This window comes from Patella vulgata, chromosome 1 (genome assembly GCF_932274485.2).
Source record: "Patella vulgata chromosome 1, xgPatVulg1.2, whole genome shotgun sequence".
NCBI lineage: Eukaryota > Metazoa > Mollusca > Gastropoda > Patellidae > Patella > Patella vulgata.
The window spans coordinates 80,611,919-80,629,251 of record NC_065879.2 but is presented as its reverse complement, the minus strand read 5'-3'; the positions used below and the strand labels follow the sequence as shown (position 1 = coordinate 80,629,251).

At 37.7% G+C, this 17,333-nt stretch overlaps 1 protein-coding gene across 5 annotated transcripts; it reads left to right on the top strand.

Moving 5' to 3' along the window:
- The first annotated feature begins 1,871 nt into the window (after positions 1-1,871).
- Positions 1,872-16,752, top strand: LOC126824605 (uncharacterized). Of its 5 annotated transcripts, none has more exons than XM_050553877.2 (4): positions 2,091-2,142; positions 9,622-10,004; positions 11,421-11,687; positions 13,314-16,752. In XM_050553877.2, the coding sequence occupies exons 2-4, from the start codon at positions 9,668-9,670 to the stop codon at positions 13,964-13,966; spliced, it is 1,257 nt and encodes a 418-aa protein (XP_050409834.1). In that variant the 5' UTR covers positions 2,091-2,142; positions 9,622-9,667; the 3' UTR covers positions 13,967-16,752. The 5 variants fall into 5 exon arrangements, 4 of the variants coding, with proteins under 4 accessions (XP_050409834.1, XP_050409842.1, XP_050409848.1 ...); XM_050553885.1 differs by lacking the exon at positions 2,091-2,142 and adding an exon at positions 8,407-8,456; XM_050553891.1 differs by lacking the exon at positions 2,091-2,142 and adding an exon at positions 8,459-8,518.
- The last annotated feature ends 581 nt before the right edge of the window (positions 16,753-17,333 follow it).

The window sequence follows — 17,333 nt, the reverse complement described above, 5'->3', positions numbered from 1 at the left end:
AGACCATTTCTGAGCATTCTGCAGAGATGAACGTACCGAGAATAAATTGTCGTTTTTGAGCGAGAATAATCAATTATTACACAAATAAGGGATGAGGAATTTTATCATAATGAATAATTTCAGCGGACAGGCCGTCATCAAACTCTATGGCATTTCCAAGATTAGCATCTCCCCCGCCTGTAGGTGATGCTTTTACCACTGTCGGCTCTTTCGACTTCGAGAAGAATTCGGACAAACGTCTTTGAGAAGACATGATAAGGGCGAACTTAAGTCTGAGCAGTCGATCGCGTCTCCACTGTACAACGCGCGGTCTGTTATGACGTGACGTCAATGACCTATTTATGACGCCAATGACCTAATTATCATAGGCGTTTTTACGAGAAACCGATTATGGGTAATCCATTTGAAAATCGCATTTATGGCGAAGATTAGGGTAATCGGTTTCACCTAACCGTCGTATTTGCGACGACGCTTTACCAAATCGATTATGCAAATCTTCCAACTTGCTTTCCTGCCAGATTGGCGATTCGATTTCCAAGATGGCGGCCTCCATGAGTGACACGACGTGCCTGGCCTAAGTTCATTTTCTTTTGAATTTCAGTTAAAATATAAATATTTTGGACATTTCTAATACGAATACGGTAAAAAGTAGTTATGAGGGCTTAGAGTGCAGGCGGACTGGTTATATTACAAAAGTTAAAAATATTTATTATTAACCTTAAAAATATAAACAGTAAACAACAGATGATATGGACTGATTATTCAAAGTCCTCGCAATATAGGGATATAGGTAGGCTACTAAATTGCCGGTCACGGATGAAAATGTGATGAATAATTTCTCAAGTGGCCAGCTCTGAGCATTAAGCTGCTGAGGTCATGAAGAGATCATTCTCACATCTGGGTTACATCAAAGACCGGGCATTTTTGAACCAAGGGGAAATATCCTCAGTCTGAAAATAGGACTCAAGTTTTGGGAGACGCTGACAGAGTACGGTGGGCGAAGACATACGCCACGTGCGCTACAGGCGCGCATTTAGCGTGAGTCTTGGGGCCTCCCCCGGAAGATTTTTTAAAATTAGGATGCCTCAAAATGCTATCTGAGACCATTTCTGAGCATTGTACATCGGCATGTTCGGAAATATAGGCTACATTTCCCGGGCTGAAAATAAGACTTGAAATTTTATCGATGCATTTTTCTGGGGGGGGGGGGGACGGGACGAGGCATATGAAATCCCCCCCAGTGAAAATCGTCCCTCCCCCGGGATCTGCGGCCTTGGGTAGGGCGGATTTGCTCACCCACTTTTTTAAATTGGAATTGTCTTTTTTTTATTATTATTATACCTTAATTCACTACATTGAAAACATTTTCGGGATTAACACTGTTAATTACGATATGATTCCCCCAATTTAATTGTTAATTCTTTATAAATTTACAATGGAATATGTAAATTATCCTTATTTGGGATTCTCCTATATTTTCAACTGTGACATTATTCTTGTTCTTCTCTAAATATAAAATTTGGTTAGACAAAGCATTTTCCAAATGATTCCTCGTATCGGTGGGGTAACAACTCTTTAACTGTAACATTGCAGCAAACTTCTAGGCCAGCTATATTTCTATTTCTTTTCTCCCCACTTTTTTGCATAGGTACTGTCGGCCACCATAGACCGCCCGGGAGCAGCGGTGGTTAAGTGATTAAGCCGCAGGTTCGCTAATCAGGAGGTCTCGAGATCGCTCCCCGTGTTGGCCGAGAAAGTTCCTCGTGATTTTCCGGCAGGGTTTCCCCCTTGTCAGTGGTGAAGTGTCTGGTCGTTCGATAGGACTCAAAACGGAGTTCCGTGTACATATTAAGAACCATTGATAGATGGAATTCGAAACGATGTTAGACCGTAGTGCCGCTGTCAGGGCAATTAAAGTTTCGTTATAGCACACTGTATAGCGTATGCCCGTCTTTATTAGCCTAGTTGGTACAGAACAGTGGGACGTTCAACCCCATTTCATTTTACCAACACCTGCGTAAAATATATAGATGGTCTATTTATAGATCAGTTGGTAAAACCCGAATAGATATAATTTGATTGGTTATTAATTTACCAGTCTTTGTTGATAACCAAGCTCGACGGTGACTGAATTAATCAAAGGTGAGTATTACCATATATAAAGATGATATTTATATAATTTTCCTCCTGTAAACTGTCCCTAAATGATCATTAACTTATCGTGAATTAATATATAACACGGGTGTTAATATATATCACAGGTAGCCTATATAATTAGTTAGAAACTGCTTATATTACGTGTTCAATGGGTTGGGTTTTTTTTAAAAAATAATATACATGTACATGAAGGACACGGCTTTATATACGCTCGGGTAATTTTAAGTGTCATTTACATGTAAAGGTTTTAAACGACATGTACACTAAAACCCATGCACTCACAACCCACTGGTTTGTTTTGCGGAATTTAATTATTTTGGTTTTGAATATATGGTTGAATGAGAGAGGTTCACTTAGGCCTATAGTCCGCCACTGTAAGAAATACTATATGGGTATGAAAAAACCTAATCCGAACCCTAACCCTAATAATAAATAATAAACCCTAATCCCAACCCCTAGTGTACGTATCCCGGTTGAATAACCGATGCGATGCATTATAGGAAGTAGCAGAAAGTTAACAGGAACACATCGGATCTAACCGAAACCATGACGGGGTACCATCCACTTTCCAGCAGTAGCAGTTGGGGACTTTATTGTTCAATGGTAGTTAGAAGAGGTGAACGTGGGCTTCCCGTTGATATTCCTCTAGTTTGATTGTAGATCAAGTCGACAGCATCGAAGGAGATGAGTTTTCAAGAGTTGTTGTTACAAAAATCTATACAGTTAAGCATGAATGAGCTAGCCGATAACACATGATGACACAATTATATGGAATAAAAGTTACTTGAAGAGTTTATTTCAGCGACGTTTCGATGAGGGTTCTCCAGTCTCTATCAAGCAAAGAATCACAGCCATAGTACAATGAAGATATATATATCTGGTGATAATGATTTTCTCGATGGGTTCATAGCGCAAAGCATTTGCGATTCACAAATATATTCTCGGCATACCAAGAAATGTGAAGAAAAGGGCGAACAATTTCTACTAAGGTACCAAAACCGGAACGCCCGTAACAGATTTTTGTCAGGGTCGATTTCGGTGGATTTTTCATGTAGTTGTACTCAAATAAACCTTTCAAAAAAGCAAGAAGTTATCCTACCGGCCTACACTGCCGGATTCACATGAGAACTTAATTGGCGATTCGAAGAGTAAAGCGGCAAAACATGTGGACCTCCGGGCAACTTGTATTATATTTTTGACACTGTCATAAACCTTTCTTAACCGCCACGCTGTCACACACTGTAATCTTAAAGACCATTTATTGTCCTTAGATTGGGTGGGGGGGATACAAGTGGAATGGAGGGTTCTCCTCCATGCAAATCCGATACTATTACAATTTTGCTTCTGAGGATATGTCTTTAATATCAAAGGATCGAAAAAGAGATAATGTATAGAACTTGGCCATTTAGAAGAATTACAGTGTATCATTGTTTATCACTGATTTTAAATTACAGCCACCAGAATACAACGTGTCCATTCACACGAACACCGTGTGTCACTGTTTACCATTGGTTGTACCAAACGTGATAATGGTCCTATCAAAACATCAGAAAGGGAGAACTAACGTAGTGGCATTGCACCATGAATGGAATGAGTATGTACTTAATACTGACTAATGCTATATAAACAATTGCTGTGAGAGAGAGAGAGAGAGAGAGAGAGATATTATGATCTAAAGATCTGGCATTAGACCATTCTACTGCCAAAACTAGACGGGACTGACATAATATTCTACAATTTTATCTAGCGCGCAGACATAATGTATCTTTAATATAGAACCTAGCCTACTATAGGATCGATCTATAGCTTTTAATCCACCTCGGGGTTGGGCAAGAGAATTGTCTAATGTTAGTCCCGAAATGACCTAGTTGGTGTCGGTTATCCCCCCTCTCTCCCTCTCTCTCGCTCTCTCTCTCTCATGCATGTTTGTACCAAACTGTACTACATAGTCTAGACCAGTGGTTTCAACCTTTTTTTGCCAACGGCACACCTTGGAACACATGGAGAAATAGCGGCACACCTGGCTAAATATATATGAAAAATATTCGATTTTTGCAAAATAAAACCATGGTAAGTCAAAACTTATCAGTATGCACCAGTGAATATTCAAATATGATCACGTGGTTTTTCACATTTTCTTAGTGTGCCGTTCAAATTTTCACGGCACACCTGTGTGCCGCGGCACACTAGTTGAGAATCACTGGTCTAGACAATAGGGTAGGACACTCACACAGTGAGGTGTGATGAATGTTGGTTTGACAATGAATCTTTGCTCATTGACTGTAATTTAATATTTCAGGAGACTTATATTGGTTTCCGAGTTCATCCATATTTTGAAAGAGCTGAAAGATAACCGTAGCTCTATAATTATATTTCTGAGACAAGAAAGTGAGAATCTAAACGCAATGGGAAAGAGTGTCCGCATCGGTCAGATCGCGGGTAGTGCTGCTGGGATTGTTGGTTCTGGATTAGCCATTGGTGGATTTGTGGCCAGCTTCTTCACCTTCGGGGCCTCTTTGGCGCTTACAGCTGTTGGTGCTGGTATTGGCGGGGTAGGATCGGTCACTAGTACATGTGCTGAACTCACCGACTTTTTAAAGTCGCGTAAAAATAAAAAGAAATTGAATATACTCCTCGCGAAAGGTGACAAGTTGTATAAACAACTTGCTGAAAAATGGCAATTGCTTAAGGTTGTATTTAAATCAATGAAATCCGTAGGTTGGACTATCCCTAAAACAATTAAAACTGTGGTTTCTACCATATCTCAGTTAGTTCGTGCTGCAGACGTAGCTGTTGACATTGGATGTACTGCATTCAGAGCCCTTAAAGGAGCCTCAAGGGGGTTTGCAGTAGCGGGGGCTGTCAGCTCGGTTGTATTGTTACCAGTTGATATCTATACAATAGTTGACCGATCGAAGAATATCCACAACGAAAAACCGCATGAATTAGCTGAAATTTTCATAAACATTGCTGATGAAATGGAAGATGACCTGGGGGAAATTTATTTGCTAATAGATAATTTGGAATCCTTTGAGGCCCAATTCTGTAACATAGTTTCCGGCGACTATACGCAATGCTGTTAATTAATAGTATATTATTTCCGGTGTGGTTTCTCCTTGTCAGTGTTGCAGGACGGAGGACGTTAAAATTGTAATAAACAACAATATCAACTCTAATAATCATAATCAATGTATTGGACGTTAAAATTATAATAAATAACAATAACAACTCTAATATCATAATTTATTGGACGTTAAAATTATAATAAACAACAATATCAACTCTAAATATCATAATCAATGTATCGGACGTTAAAATTATAATAAATAACAATAACAACTCTAATATCATAATATATTGGAGGTTCAAATTATAATAAACAACAATATCAACTCTAATATCATAATAGATATATTGGACGTTCAAATTATAATGAATAACAACTCTAATCATAATATATATTATGTAATAAACAATAATAACAACTATGTGTGTTTGTCTTTTTTTTTTATTAAAGTAACGGTTTAATTCACGCTAAAATGTACTCATCAGTTAGATTTTACGAAACATAAAGATGGCTATGTATCTTTTGCATAGGGAGCAGCATGAATAAAATATATTTTAGTTCATTGCATCTCTGTAAATATGTAACCACTGAACGGAATATAACCACTTATGGGCTGATATTTCGGGGTGTCAAGCAGGTTTCATCTGCAAAGTGGCTGGAATCTTTACTTTTACTTGACTTATCCACGGTGTGTCAAAGTGGACACATGTCTTTGAATTTATCAAGTATGTTGGGTATTAAGCGGTAGGAAACGTTAACAGCGTTATCTTGGTTATAGATTAAGCCTGTTTGAAGTTCCGGAAAGTAACTGATGTATCCTCCATTGGAGGACAATAATATTATGACAAACATCAACGGCAATACAAGTAAATATGTTGCTGTTTAGTTGTGCCTGTCTTACATCCTTGTCCCCTGGTTTCCTCCCACTGACAAAGACTCCTACGAGGGAAGATACACCAGTATGGAAATGCATGCATGTCAAGACGAGAAGTTACATTGAATAGACAAATATTTTTTTTGCTGTTTTTAGGTCTGTACTGTTTCTAATTCGACCATAGTTATCCGGTTATATTTCAACATATGATATGGTTATATTTTGTTTCGTGACATAACATCTGCATTAAAAGTCGTTATTGGGAAAACCCCATTTGATATCGATTACTTCACAATACGTAAGCCCATTGGATGGTTGGATGAATCGCATAAAACTCGATTACCGATTTCTGACTGTGAAATAAGACTTAAATGGTCACATCAGATACTTTAGGAGATCTTCTATGTGAATGCAAATTTGTACACAGGACCTCGGTGTTTCGTACCATTCGAACGACAATACGTTGTCCCTTGTGAGAAAGGGCCCATTTGACTAAGGGATTAGTGGGGACCGACTGGACTGATATTTGACGCCCACATTTTCCTGTGGACGTAATATGTTGTCGCCCATGTCCGTCAGTCCGGTATCACATTTTTTTGTGGATAACCTAGAAGAGATTAAAATAAATGTATGTTTACGTTCAACATATCTCGGATAAGTCCGATCTTGGTGTGCATCGGGCCACTACTTCTTTGGCTATGGCCCTGCCTTTTACGTATAATTATCAAATGTGTGCGAAAGTTGTGGACCCTCCACCCGAATCCAGAGGCCACAATTTGTGGTCTGATTCAGATGAAACACACGACATTGTCGACATATGTCAGCGACCCAACGATCTGCATTAGACCGCAAATCTTGGGTTATGGTCCATATACGTATACAGTCTTTGGGACTCTAGAGACCACTATTTGTTGGTCCGATTTATATAATACATAACATATATACGATCAAAGGATTTTGGTCTCTATCAGGCCATAACTTCGAGTGACTAATGGACTTTAGTAAAAGGGTAGTTCGCGAGGAATATTTGTGCCATGCAATGTTGACATATTTGAATAATTCCTCTGTTTAATGCAGTTAGCTGCTACATTAACCCGGTATCAGGCCTACTCCCCAATCATTCCGAATCAAGAAGTTCCGTGTTCCATTTGGATGTCGGTGTTGGCAGGGGAAACTTTTGCTGATAAATAAATCAAAATTTAAATTGTGATTTCATCCTAAAGTTTCTACGGCATTTATTTTAGACTCAATTTATATTCAGTCTTGAAATTGCACTGATGTATGTAGCCTATGTGTTCAACATTTAAATTATAATATTATATCAAATACAAAGCTCGATTATTATTATTCTATAAATAATGATTATACAACGAAGAAATATTGATCTATATTAAAGTAAGTCTTAACTCAATATCATCTAAAGTCTTCTACATTGACAACATGGATTATTTGTCAATTTAAATCAACATTGATGTTATGATCTTACCAGGAAAAGATGGGCCTCTGATATCCAATATTTAAGACAAAATATACACGAATAGGTACACGAATCGTGTACGGTACCCTAATGCGTTTTATCGCCAATCGCCATTTGTAACAAGGTGATGCCATATTCTTATCTGGAGAGCATAAATTACTATCGGCGTATACTGGAATAACTAGACGCTAGAGATTGCCATTCGATTGAGACTTCTGGCGTATTTCGCCGAACATAACTGATTTGAAATTAGAGTAAAAACGGAAACGATTGAATGTAAATCAGTTTATATACATTCATATTACATTATTATATGCGTTGCGACTCATGTGTGTCAATTTCTAGGTCGCAAATGCTAGCGAACAGTTGCAAGATAGACACACACTTGAAGAGCCCCGGGGAAGAACGTGGGCTACCCCAGTTAATGGCGCATCTGGTAGCAAACTGTGAGCTGTCTGTGTAAAAATCGATTTCAGGTAAAAACGACCGGAGTCACATCGAACCAAGGCCCTTCTGAAATGGACTCCCGGACAAATACGTCCATCGTACCCTTTATTTAACCTTAATTTGCCTGAAAATTTGAAGTCAGTTGCAGCCTACTGGTAATTATGATTCGAATTAAACATTATTTCGAAGTTGTAATTAAACCCACTCGTTGTTCTGTTCGCGTCAATCATTCTCGTCCAAAAGTCTGTTTTGCTTTTTATGCGAAAAGATAAAAATGTGACTTAGATCGTTCTTCTCCTGGACTCTGCTCTTGAAATTGTCAATAAACTAATATTACCATAATATAGTAAGGTGAAGGGCGGTATAACATTAGCCAATCAGCTACAGCTCTATAAATAGCCCATTGGTTTTTCCAATTCTTTTGTTTTCTTAAGGTAAGTGGCAATCCTAATGGAGAAAAGACGATAATATTTATAAATATATATATATTTAATCGGTATAAACGATCTCTAATATACTAACTTAATGTTTAATTAATATATCGAACTAGGTATTTGTGACTAATAGTTTATAGCCTACTATATTTAATAGCATAAAGTATAGCCTACATATCAATGTGCCGAGACCAGACAATCTCGTCTAAACCTGGTATTAATGTACCTAGTGTATAATTTTAAATTTTAAAGTTTACAGTAACAGCTACATAAACCGCTTTCATCCAGAGCTAACTTTTGACGTTGAGGCGATATGTGGCGGGGAGTTAAGTCATTTTGATGATAATATACCTATATATATATATGGACCGAATACGATCTAAGTATTAAATATGAATTTTTGTCTGGGTAATCGTATATTTTCTGCCACGACGTTGATAACACGCGAACTTTATTTCCCGGAAATAAATGACGATCAAATCGGGATGTACAGTGTATTATGTTTTACGCAGTTCACTTTCATATATCAATATTTTGATCAATGCCATGTGCATGGTATATAAGAGAGAGAGACAGAGACAGAGAGAGAGTCTGTTTGCTGCATTTGTCCTACTGTTCTGCTCCGACTTCGATATAGAAGACGGGACATATGTCTCCTGGTTTAGCCTTGCTGTTACGAACCGTGTACGTATTGGGTACTAATTTATTTGGTCTATATATAATATACTAAACCTGTACCATTTTTCCCGCGAATAGGGGCTTCAATTCAACTTCGATGCGAATACCAGCATGAACCCATCATGTAATACGCGGTCCCATTCTATAGTGCCCATCGCACAGCCCCAATATCCTCAAAATAATTGACACCGAATCCAATTTTCTCAAATCTAAGTGAAACTAGCACAGCGACACTATAAAGGATTCATAGCAGTCGCCGACATCATCAACTTTTACAAGTCTTTGGAATCTTTTTCAAGGCCTTGTCGTTGTTGTCAGTACGAAGGTTTCAAAAAAGGTTTAAAATACGAAAGAGTTAACTGGCGCTGTTCCACTATGCAAATAAGACATACACATGCGCACAAATAGATGAAGACTTAATATAATGTGTCTGAAGTCCATGTAAATTGGGGGATTATGTTTGGATTTATTCCTGTTTTATTTTCAGGTGTAGGCTTACTGGGATAATCTGAAGCCAGGAAGGATCTCCAAAAATGGAGAAGAATCCTAAACAAATCTGCCGTGAGAAAATGCCAGACAAAGACTGGGTGAAAATCAGACGCAATTACCATGAGCTTCTGGATCAGATTGACCCGGACCTTCTGATTGATAGGCTGTATAGTGAGTTCATATTAGATGATGACGACTGTGAAGAAATATGCACCCTCCGGTCAAAAAGCCGACGCGAGGCTGCTAGAAAATTACTTAATACACTGAGGCGACGTGGACCAACAGCTTATGGTGGCTTTTTAACAGCGTTGACTGCAAATGGTTATCCAACAGTGTTCCAAAAACTACAGAATTGTAACGAAGATTTTATACTTCACCCAGGTTCATTTTGTTTGTATTTCAAACTATTTTAACATACAGATTTTGAAATTTACGTCTGTGTCTCGTCTTCCGTCGCAAGCCACCCCATCCCCTCATTCCCACCGACCAAAAGGGGGATAATATCACCCGGACAGAATATAGATAGCTGTGTTTGCTTAAAGAGAAACTATTCAAGAGCTAAATCTACATATTCCAGCTCGTTCTTAAGGGCTTTAAATGCTATATAAATTATTTATTAGACATTTATTAAGTTGTCAAGACCAAAAATTAACTCTCGATGCCATCGGATACTCTAGATCTTTTTCAACAGATTTAAATACATTACCAGTTAATGATTTAATTTAAAAACGGATAATCGAGACTTTGTTTATTATCGTGACAATGGTAGCTTGACAATACACTGTTCTGTAATCGACCATAACTCCGCTCAGATTGAGGTAATTTGATTGAAATTTTCAACACATTCCCTTTTCATTATTTATTTTGAACTATTATAGCGAGAACTGTCACTATGGTTAGCATGGCTGAATGGTTAGCATGTGCGCGCTGTATCATAAAGTCTGTCATTGAATCAACTGGCGTGGTTTGGATTCTCCAGCTGTACGTGACAAGGAGTAGGGTCGCCTGTCCAACTTCGTGGGTATTCTCCGGGTCCTCCAGTTTCCTCCCACTGCTAAAGACCCCTACACGCAAGCGAATTATGGACATAAAATTGAACCATGTTAGTGCCGAAGTGACCTAGTTTGTGTCTAGTGGACGTTAAAGCATCTCTCTCTCTATCTCTCTCTCTCTCTCTCTCCCCCCTATTAAAAACATTCACTAAATTCATACTCCCATGAATATCAGTCATTAATTTAACGCCCCCATCAATATCAGTCATTAATTTCATGTACACATTAAATCAGTCATTAATTTCATGCTTCCATTAATATCAATCTTTAATTACATGCCCCCATTTATATAAGTCCACTAATATCATTCATTAAAACCATTCACTAATTTCATACTCCCATTAATTTCATGATCCCAATGATATCAGTCATTAACTGCATTCTCCAATTAATATTCATTAATGTCATGCTCCCATTAATATTCATTAATGTCATGCTCCCATTAATATCATACATTAATTTATGATCATTAATATCATTCATTAAGTTCATACTCCCATAAAAAATTCCATAATTAGATATTCCCATTAATAGCATTCATTAATTTCATTAATATCTTTCATAAATTACATGCTCCCATTAATATCATTCGTTAAATGCATACTTCCATTATTAAATATACATCAATTTAAATCTCCCATAAATACCATTCATTAAAGTCATGCTCCAGTAAATATCAATCATTAAATTCATGCTTATATATATATATTATATATATAATATACAATGTTTTCATCTCATTCAGGCACTCCATTTGCCATCAAAATTGATGTCAACATGTATGTTATGGACAGTGAGTTGCGATCTATACCGCTAGAACCAAACCCGGAACTGGCACATAAAATTCAAGTTTGTGTCCAAGAAGCTATACCAGATTTGATACCAGCCATTGCTTGCGCTCAGGCAAACCTAAATGAAACTCGTCCGAAACTCGCACTACCAGAGATATTGGCGAATGTAACTGAAGATAACCCAACAAATGTTACTAAGCATTCATTATCTGTTCAATCAGGTACAGTTCATTAATTATAGTAAATGGAGCCACAGTGGCCCAATTAGTGGCACCAGCTCGCTAACCAGGAGATCCCAGGTTCAACTAAACAATTTTCCTTGCCAGCCTCCCGCCCTGCATCACTGACGCGGGCAAATCACACAAGAAAGCACATGAACTTTCTCGGCCAACCCCGGAGGCGAACCCGAGACGTACTGGTTAACGAGCCAATGCCTTACGCACTAAGCTACCGCGGTTACATGAATAAAAGTTTAAATATACCAGTAACAACCTGGTGTAGGTGTAATATACTGTGGCAGGGCAAGGTGCCAAAGAGTATAGGATGATGAAAAAGGGTAGCACCAGGAGGTTCGAAGATAGTACGACAAAGGGACCGTCTAGCACGAACGTTTCAATCACTGATTTTGCATGGGGAACAAGACCCATGATGTGCACACAAACGCAATATTAATATGGTTTGGGGGTTCCGGGGAGATTGTGATTGTGAGGTCCAAATAGTTTATGTGAAAGGTTCTACAGTTAGATTTGTTGCATATGTTTGACTCTGGTCGAGCATTATGGGCAATAGCGTTGAAAACCGCATGGTTTATTTTCAAGGGATGCACATTAATAACCAATCCTAGCTAGAATCTTAAACATCGTTTAAGAAGTTATACTACGTTGTCTGCACATTAATAACCAATCCTAGCTAGAATCTTAAACATCGTTTAAGAAGTTATACTACGTTGTCTGCACATTAATAACCAATCCTAGCTAGAATCTTAAACATCTTTTAAGAAATTATACTAAGTTGTCAGGCTTACTTGATATTGTGGAATATTATACCGTAGCCTAATTAATTTTAGAATGTATTGGAATGAAGGAATTAGCTCAAGAACGAGTATGTACACATTATCCCCATCTAACTTGTATAATGGGGTGTCTATAGGTCTGGACAGCAGGACAGGCCGGATTAACCTGCGGGGACCCCATCAAATTCCGATTTACGGATGCAACCGACCCCTTAAGCCTTTATTACACGAGTGCCTCAGTAGTCTGCAAATAGTAACGCAATATTTGGGTCAGGTTGCTAGTCTTTAGCGAGCAACTTGCAGCCAAAAACCACGATGCTTTGTTTGCGACGGCTATGGTGACGCAATGGTTGCGTTATCAGACGTACATGTTGTGTAGGTGATATGCTGCGTTATTGTGGTGTCGCCACGGAGTCCCCCTACACACTGCCTTGGAAAAGCCCATCTGAGACAGACTTTACTAATGAATGCAAACAATCCGTTATGCAGTTGTGGACACGAATAAGCTATGTTTTCCTAGGAGGGGTGCTGTGGTGTAGCCTGATTGAGAGGTCTCCTCCCATCACCTGATAGCCCGATGCAAGGGGGAATCGGGACTCCTCAAATCAAGCCTACCTACAGTGTATTTTACGCGAATAACATTTTGTTTCTAGGAGTTTGGGGCGATGTGGATGACCCTTAAGCCAGAGCCCAACTAGCCCCCACTGGTTATCCCGGCGCTGTCCAGACCTATAGACACTCCATTATACAAGCCAGCTGGTGATAATGTATACGTACTCGTTCGCTCTTTGGAGCATGATTCTAATTGTTTTTCTTACCCTTTGTCTCTTTGCAGTTATCGAGCTGATAGATCTTTTAGAAGCGTTCGCTGGCAACAGAGAAACGATTATTGTTACAGAACTGGTTGAGAAACGAAGCTCATTGGACAAATATAAAGTCATTAGCTCAATCTCTGGTATTGTTGGTATGGTGAATGTAATTGGAACACTGGCATTCATGTCCACTTCAGCTTTGATTGTAATAACTCCCATTTCAGGGTTGGTGGTTCTTATGGCTGGCACAATTCAAGGGTTCTCAGTGATCAGATCTACGGTTGAAGACATTCACAGAACACAGGCCACGAAAGTGGAATTAAGTAAACTGCTGAAGACTGGGGATGAATTGCACAAACAAATTATAGATAAACTGGCAATTTCTAATCTGGCTATCCAGTCGTCTACAATACCGACGACATTAAAGGAAACATGCAAAGTTATAATCTCTAATATTGATTCTGTACTAGTCGATACGGCTATCACAGAGAGCTCTTTAATACAATTAAGTTTAATACAATTAAGTTATAAAAGAGAAGACCGAGCAATGGATCAACTCCTGAATTTGACTAATAGCATGAACCGAGATCTGGCACAACTTACCCAAATGGTAAAAGATCTGAAGTCAGTAAGCGAGGAGTTAAAGTTGCAAACTTCTAATTATGTGTCTCAATAAAAGACACCATACGTGTACCTTTAAATATAACGATGCGTTATTTGCATTTTACTCGAAACGATCAATTTCTAATCATATAGAACGATCGCAACATTTAGCTTAACTTCTAATCATGTCTCAATAAAGGATATCACAACATGTACACTGTAAAAAATATCCATTTCTTTATGTGGCCGAATTCCGTAATTTAACACCTTTTTTCTGTTAATCGATGGACTTTTTGGAGAAATTGTGTTAATAGTGTAAATTATTTCTTCAAATTACGTGTTTTATGAATTTCTGTGGAATATCCAGTATTAAACAGGAAATTTCCGTGAAATTTAGGGATAAAATGTTTCATTCCCTTCTATAATGGACTTAATTCTGTAATTTTACGGAATAAACGGTGGATTGACAAGGAAGTTCCTTGAAATTTAGGGATAAAATGTTTTATTCCGTTCTGTAAAGGACTCAATTCTGTTATTTTACGGGATAAACGGTGCAACGATAAGTAATCGTATACATATATAATCATTCCTAATAATCATCATGTTATAGTATTCATTTCAATTTATTAACCATAATATGAAGAATCATATTTTGTAAAGTTTGTTATATTAATTGTCATCTAATTTCGATTATTTATAAGATCTATAAAGTGTATTGTGATTCATCATACGGAAATCAGATTGTAAGTATTTTCATGAATGTATAAAAATATTTTTTAATGCTGCATGTGTTAAGGTTGTAATATCTTGTAATCAAGCACGCTTAAATCCGGATAACCGGTTGACCAGTGTAAGTCGGCTTGTCTCTATGGCAGAGTCTACATACCTGTCAATTGATAATACCGCAAACTTACATCTGAAAGCCTCCAACCACTGACGAGTAGCGGTTTGTGATACCTTGCTCTCGATTCTTATATTAGCGAAAAGAGGTTACGTTTAAAGATTATCTGCGGTATCACTTCGGTGGAAGCGGACGTTAAATAAAGCTATTTCACGCACGCGTATAAAGTCAATGGTTAATTCAATGAAATTTTTATCACCTTCATCGTCAGGAAACAAAATTTACCAGGATTTTTTTTTCTGTATTTGAAAATGGAATTTATGTTAATTGAGGGAATTTCTGTAAATTACAGGAAAAACAAATACGGATAAAATTTTCCTGGTAATTTTTGTTTCCGGAAATTTTTACGTTTTTTCACGGAAATTTTTGTTACAGTGTAGCTTGACTTCTAATTAAGTGTCTGTTCACATACAGACCTCTGCTCGAAACCATGACACACAGAACACCCGATCCCCCAACACGGGCTTTTAAACATTCACAAGAAGCATCGTATTGAAACGTACCTATTTGCAGATCTTCGGCAGTTGGTTAAAAAAGTTAATAACGATATAACAAGCTATTTGACATTAACATGATGTCGTGTATTGTCCCTCCCTTCGATATTTACTGTCAGAATTATCGTTCTTGATCAATATAAAAGATCCTGTGGTTATCCAGAGACACAAGTCTACATCCGATTGATATACAATTTATAGACAGTGTTTATTTGGAATTTACAAAATATGTTTGTGTTAATGAACCGAATGACTAAGAAATTTCCTCAGGATTTTCCGATGGCACTGAAAAAAAAAGTGGTCTCTTGTACACATTGACGTGAACGTAGAAAGAACCCTTGGCAGTTGGAATTCAAAATAAGAGTAGGCCGCAGTGCCGCTGTCCGGGAAAAATTTCCTCCAAAGCACAATGCATGGCGTTTGTTCGTCTTTATTATCCCAGTCAGTGCATTAAAGTAGGATGTTAAACTCAATTTCTTTTCGGATTGCGGGTACATGTTAAGTATAATAAATTTTATTTCTGGTAATTACTTCACAGGTTGTTACCCTTGATCAGTTTATTTTTCTCGTTACTAAAAATAATTAATGTACAACAACATTATTGTGAAATAAACGGACGTCTTGGCTGCAGTGGTCGTATGTTCGTTGCCTAAGATATATATATATATGTAGTTCTGGTGAAAATACTCTTCAACTGGCGTTTTCCATGGATAAAGCTTGCACATTCATCGCAATTTTAAAGTATTACTTTTGATTTGTACTTGGGACTAATAAAAAATAATATTAATTGTAGATTTCTTTATATTATTTAATATCTAGTGTGACTAATAAACAATTCGATATTCATTGTAGTTCGGTAGATTTCTTCATAATATTTAATATTTAGTTGGACATAAACAATATTTTTGTGCATTGTAGTTCGGTAGATTTCGTTTATATTATTTGATGTTTACTAGGACTCATAAACAATATTATATTCATTATTGTTCGGTAGATTTCGTTTATATTATTTGGTACATTGGCGTGCACGTACAAGATCACTTGTCAGTTGGAATTTGATATAAGAGTAGGCCATAGTGCCGCTGCCCGGGCAAAAGTTCCCTCATAGCACACTGTATGGCGTATGTCCGTTTTCATTAGCCCGGTATAGGAGCAGAACAGTAGAACGTTAAACCCCATTTCATTTATATATTATTTGGTATTTACTATGACTAATAAACAGTTTACTCATCATAGTTCGGTAGATGTATTTCATGTTATTTGATGTTTACATGGACTAATAAACATTTATTTTTGCTGTAGATTGGTAGATTTCTTTTCATCACAAACTTATGTTTTTAATAGACTTGTTAACTTTTATCAGATATTTATTTTAAAGGCAAGGGGAAATAACTCTTTAAGTCATCTTGATCAAATGAATCATTTATCTTGTGGTTTAGCAAAGCATTAAAAAAATTGAGCTTGTGTCCTTGTGTTTTTTTTTGTTCGGAGGAGATTTGAAACATATATCCAATCGCAGCCGTCCAACAATATAATGGTACGGGGTTCAACGTCTCAGGAGCCACGGCGGCTAAGTGAGTAAGACGCTGGCTAGCTAGCCTGCAGGCCGTGGGTTCGATCCAGGTGTTGGCCAGGAATGTTCATCGGAATTTTCCGGCGTGGTTGTCTAGTCGTTCGGATGATACGAAAAATCGAAGTCCCGCGTACACATTGACGTGCACGTAAAAGATCCCTTGGCAGTTGGAATTCGATAAAAGAGTAGGCCGTAGCGCCGCTGTCCGGGCAAAATTTTCCTTAGGGCGTTAAACCTCATTTCGTTTCTACCGAATCAATACCCATCATTTAAATGTAAATAAGGAAATGCCCAAAACACCCCTAACGCATTAAGGCTTTAAGATGGCACAACCTCTTTGATTTCAGTCAATAATAAAATATTCGATATGATGTGTACATTTGTTTAGTCAGGCTTTTACGTGACAAGGAGTAGAGTCGCTTGTCCAACCTCATGGGTTTTCTCTGGGTCCTCCCACTGCTAATGACTCCTA

What these genes read in the sequence shown, in the direction of transcription:
- LOC126824605 (XM_050553877.2), top strand. Translation starts at nt 9,668, where the DNA reads ATGGAGAAGAATCCTAAACAAATCTGCCGTGAGAAAATGCCAGACAAA. An exon ending in AGATTTTATACTTCACCCAG is followed by an intron (nt 10,005 to 11,420) that starts GTTCATTTTGTT and finishes CATCTCATTCAG; the next exon opens with GCACTCCATTTGCCATCAAA. An exon ending in TTCATTATCTGTTCAATCAG is followed by an intron (nt 11,688 to 13,313) that starts GTACAGTTCATT and finishes GTCTCTTTGCAG; the next exon opens with TTATCGAGCTGATAGATCTT.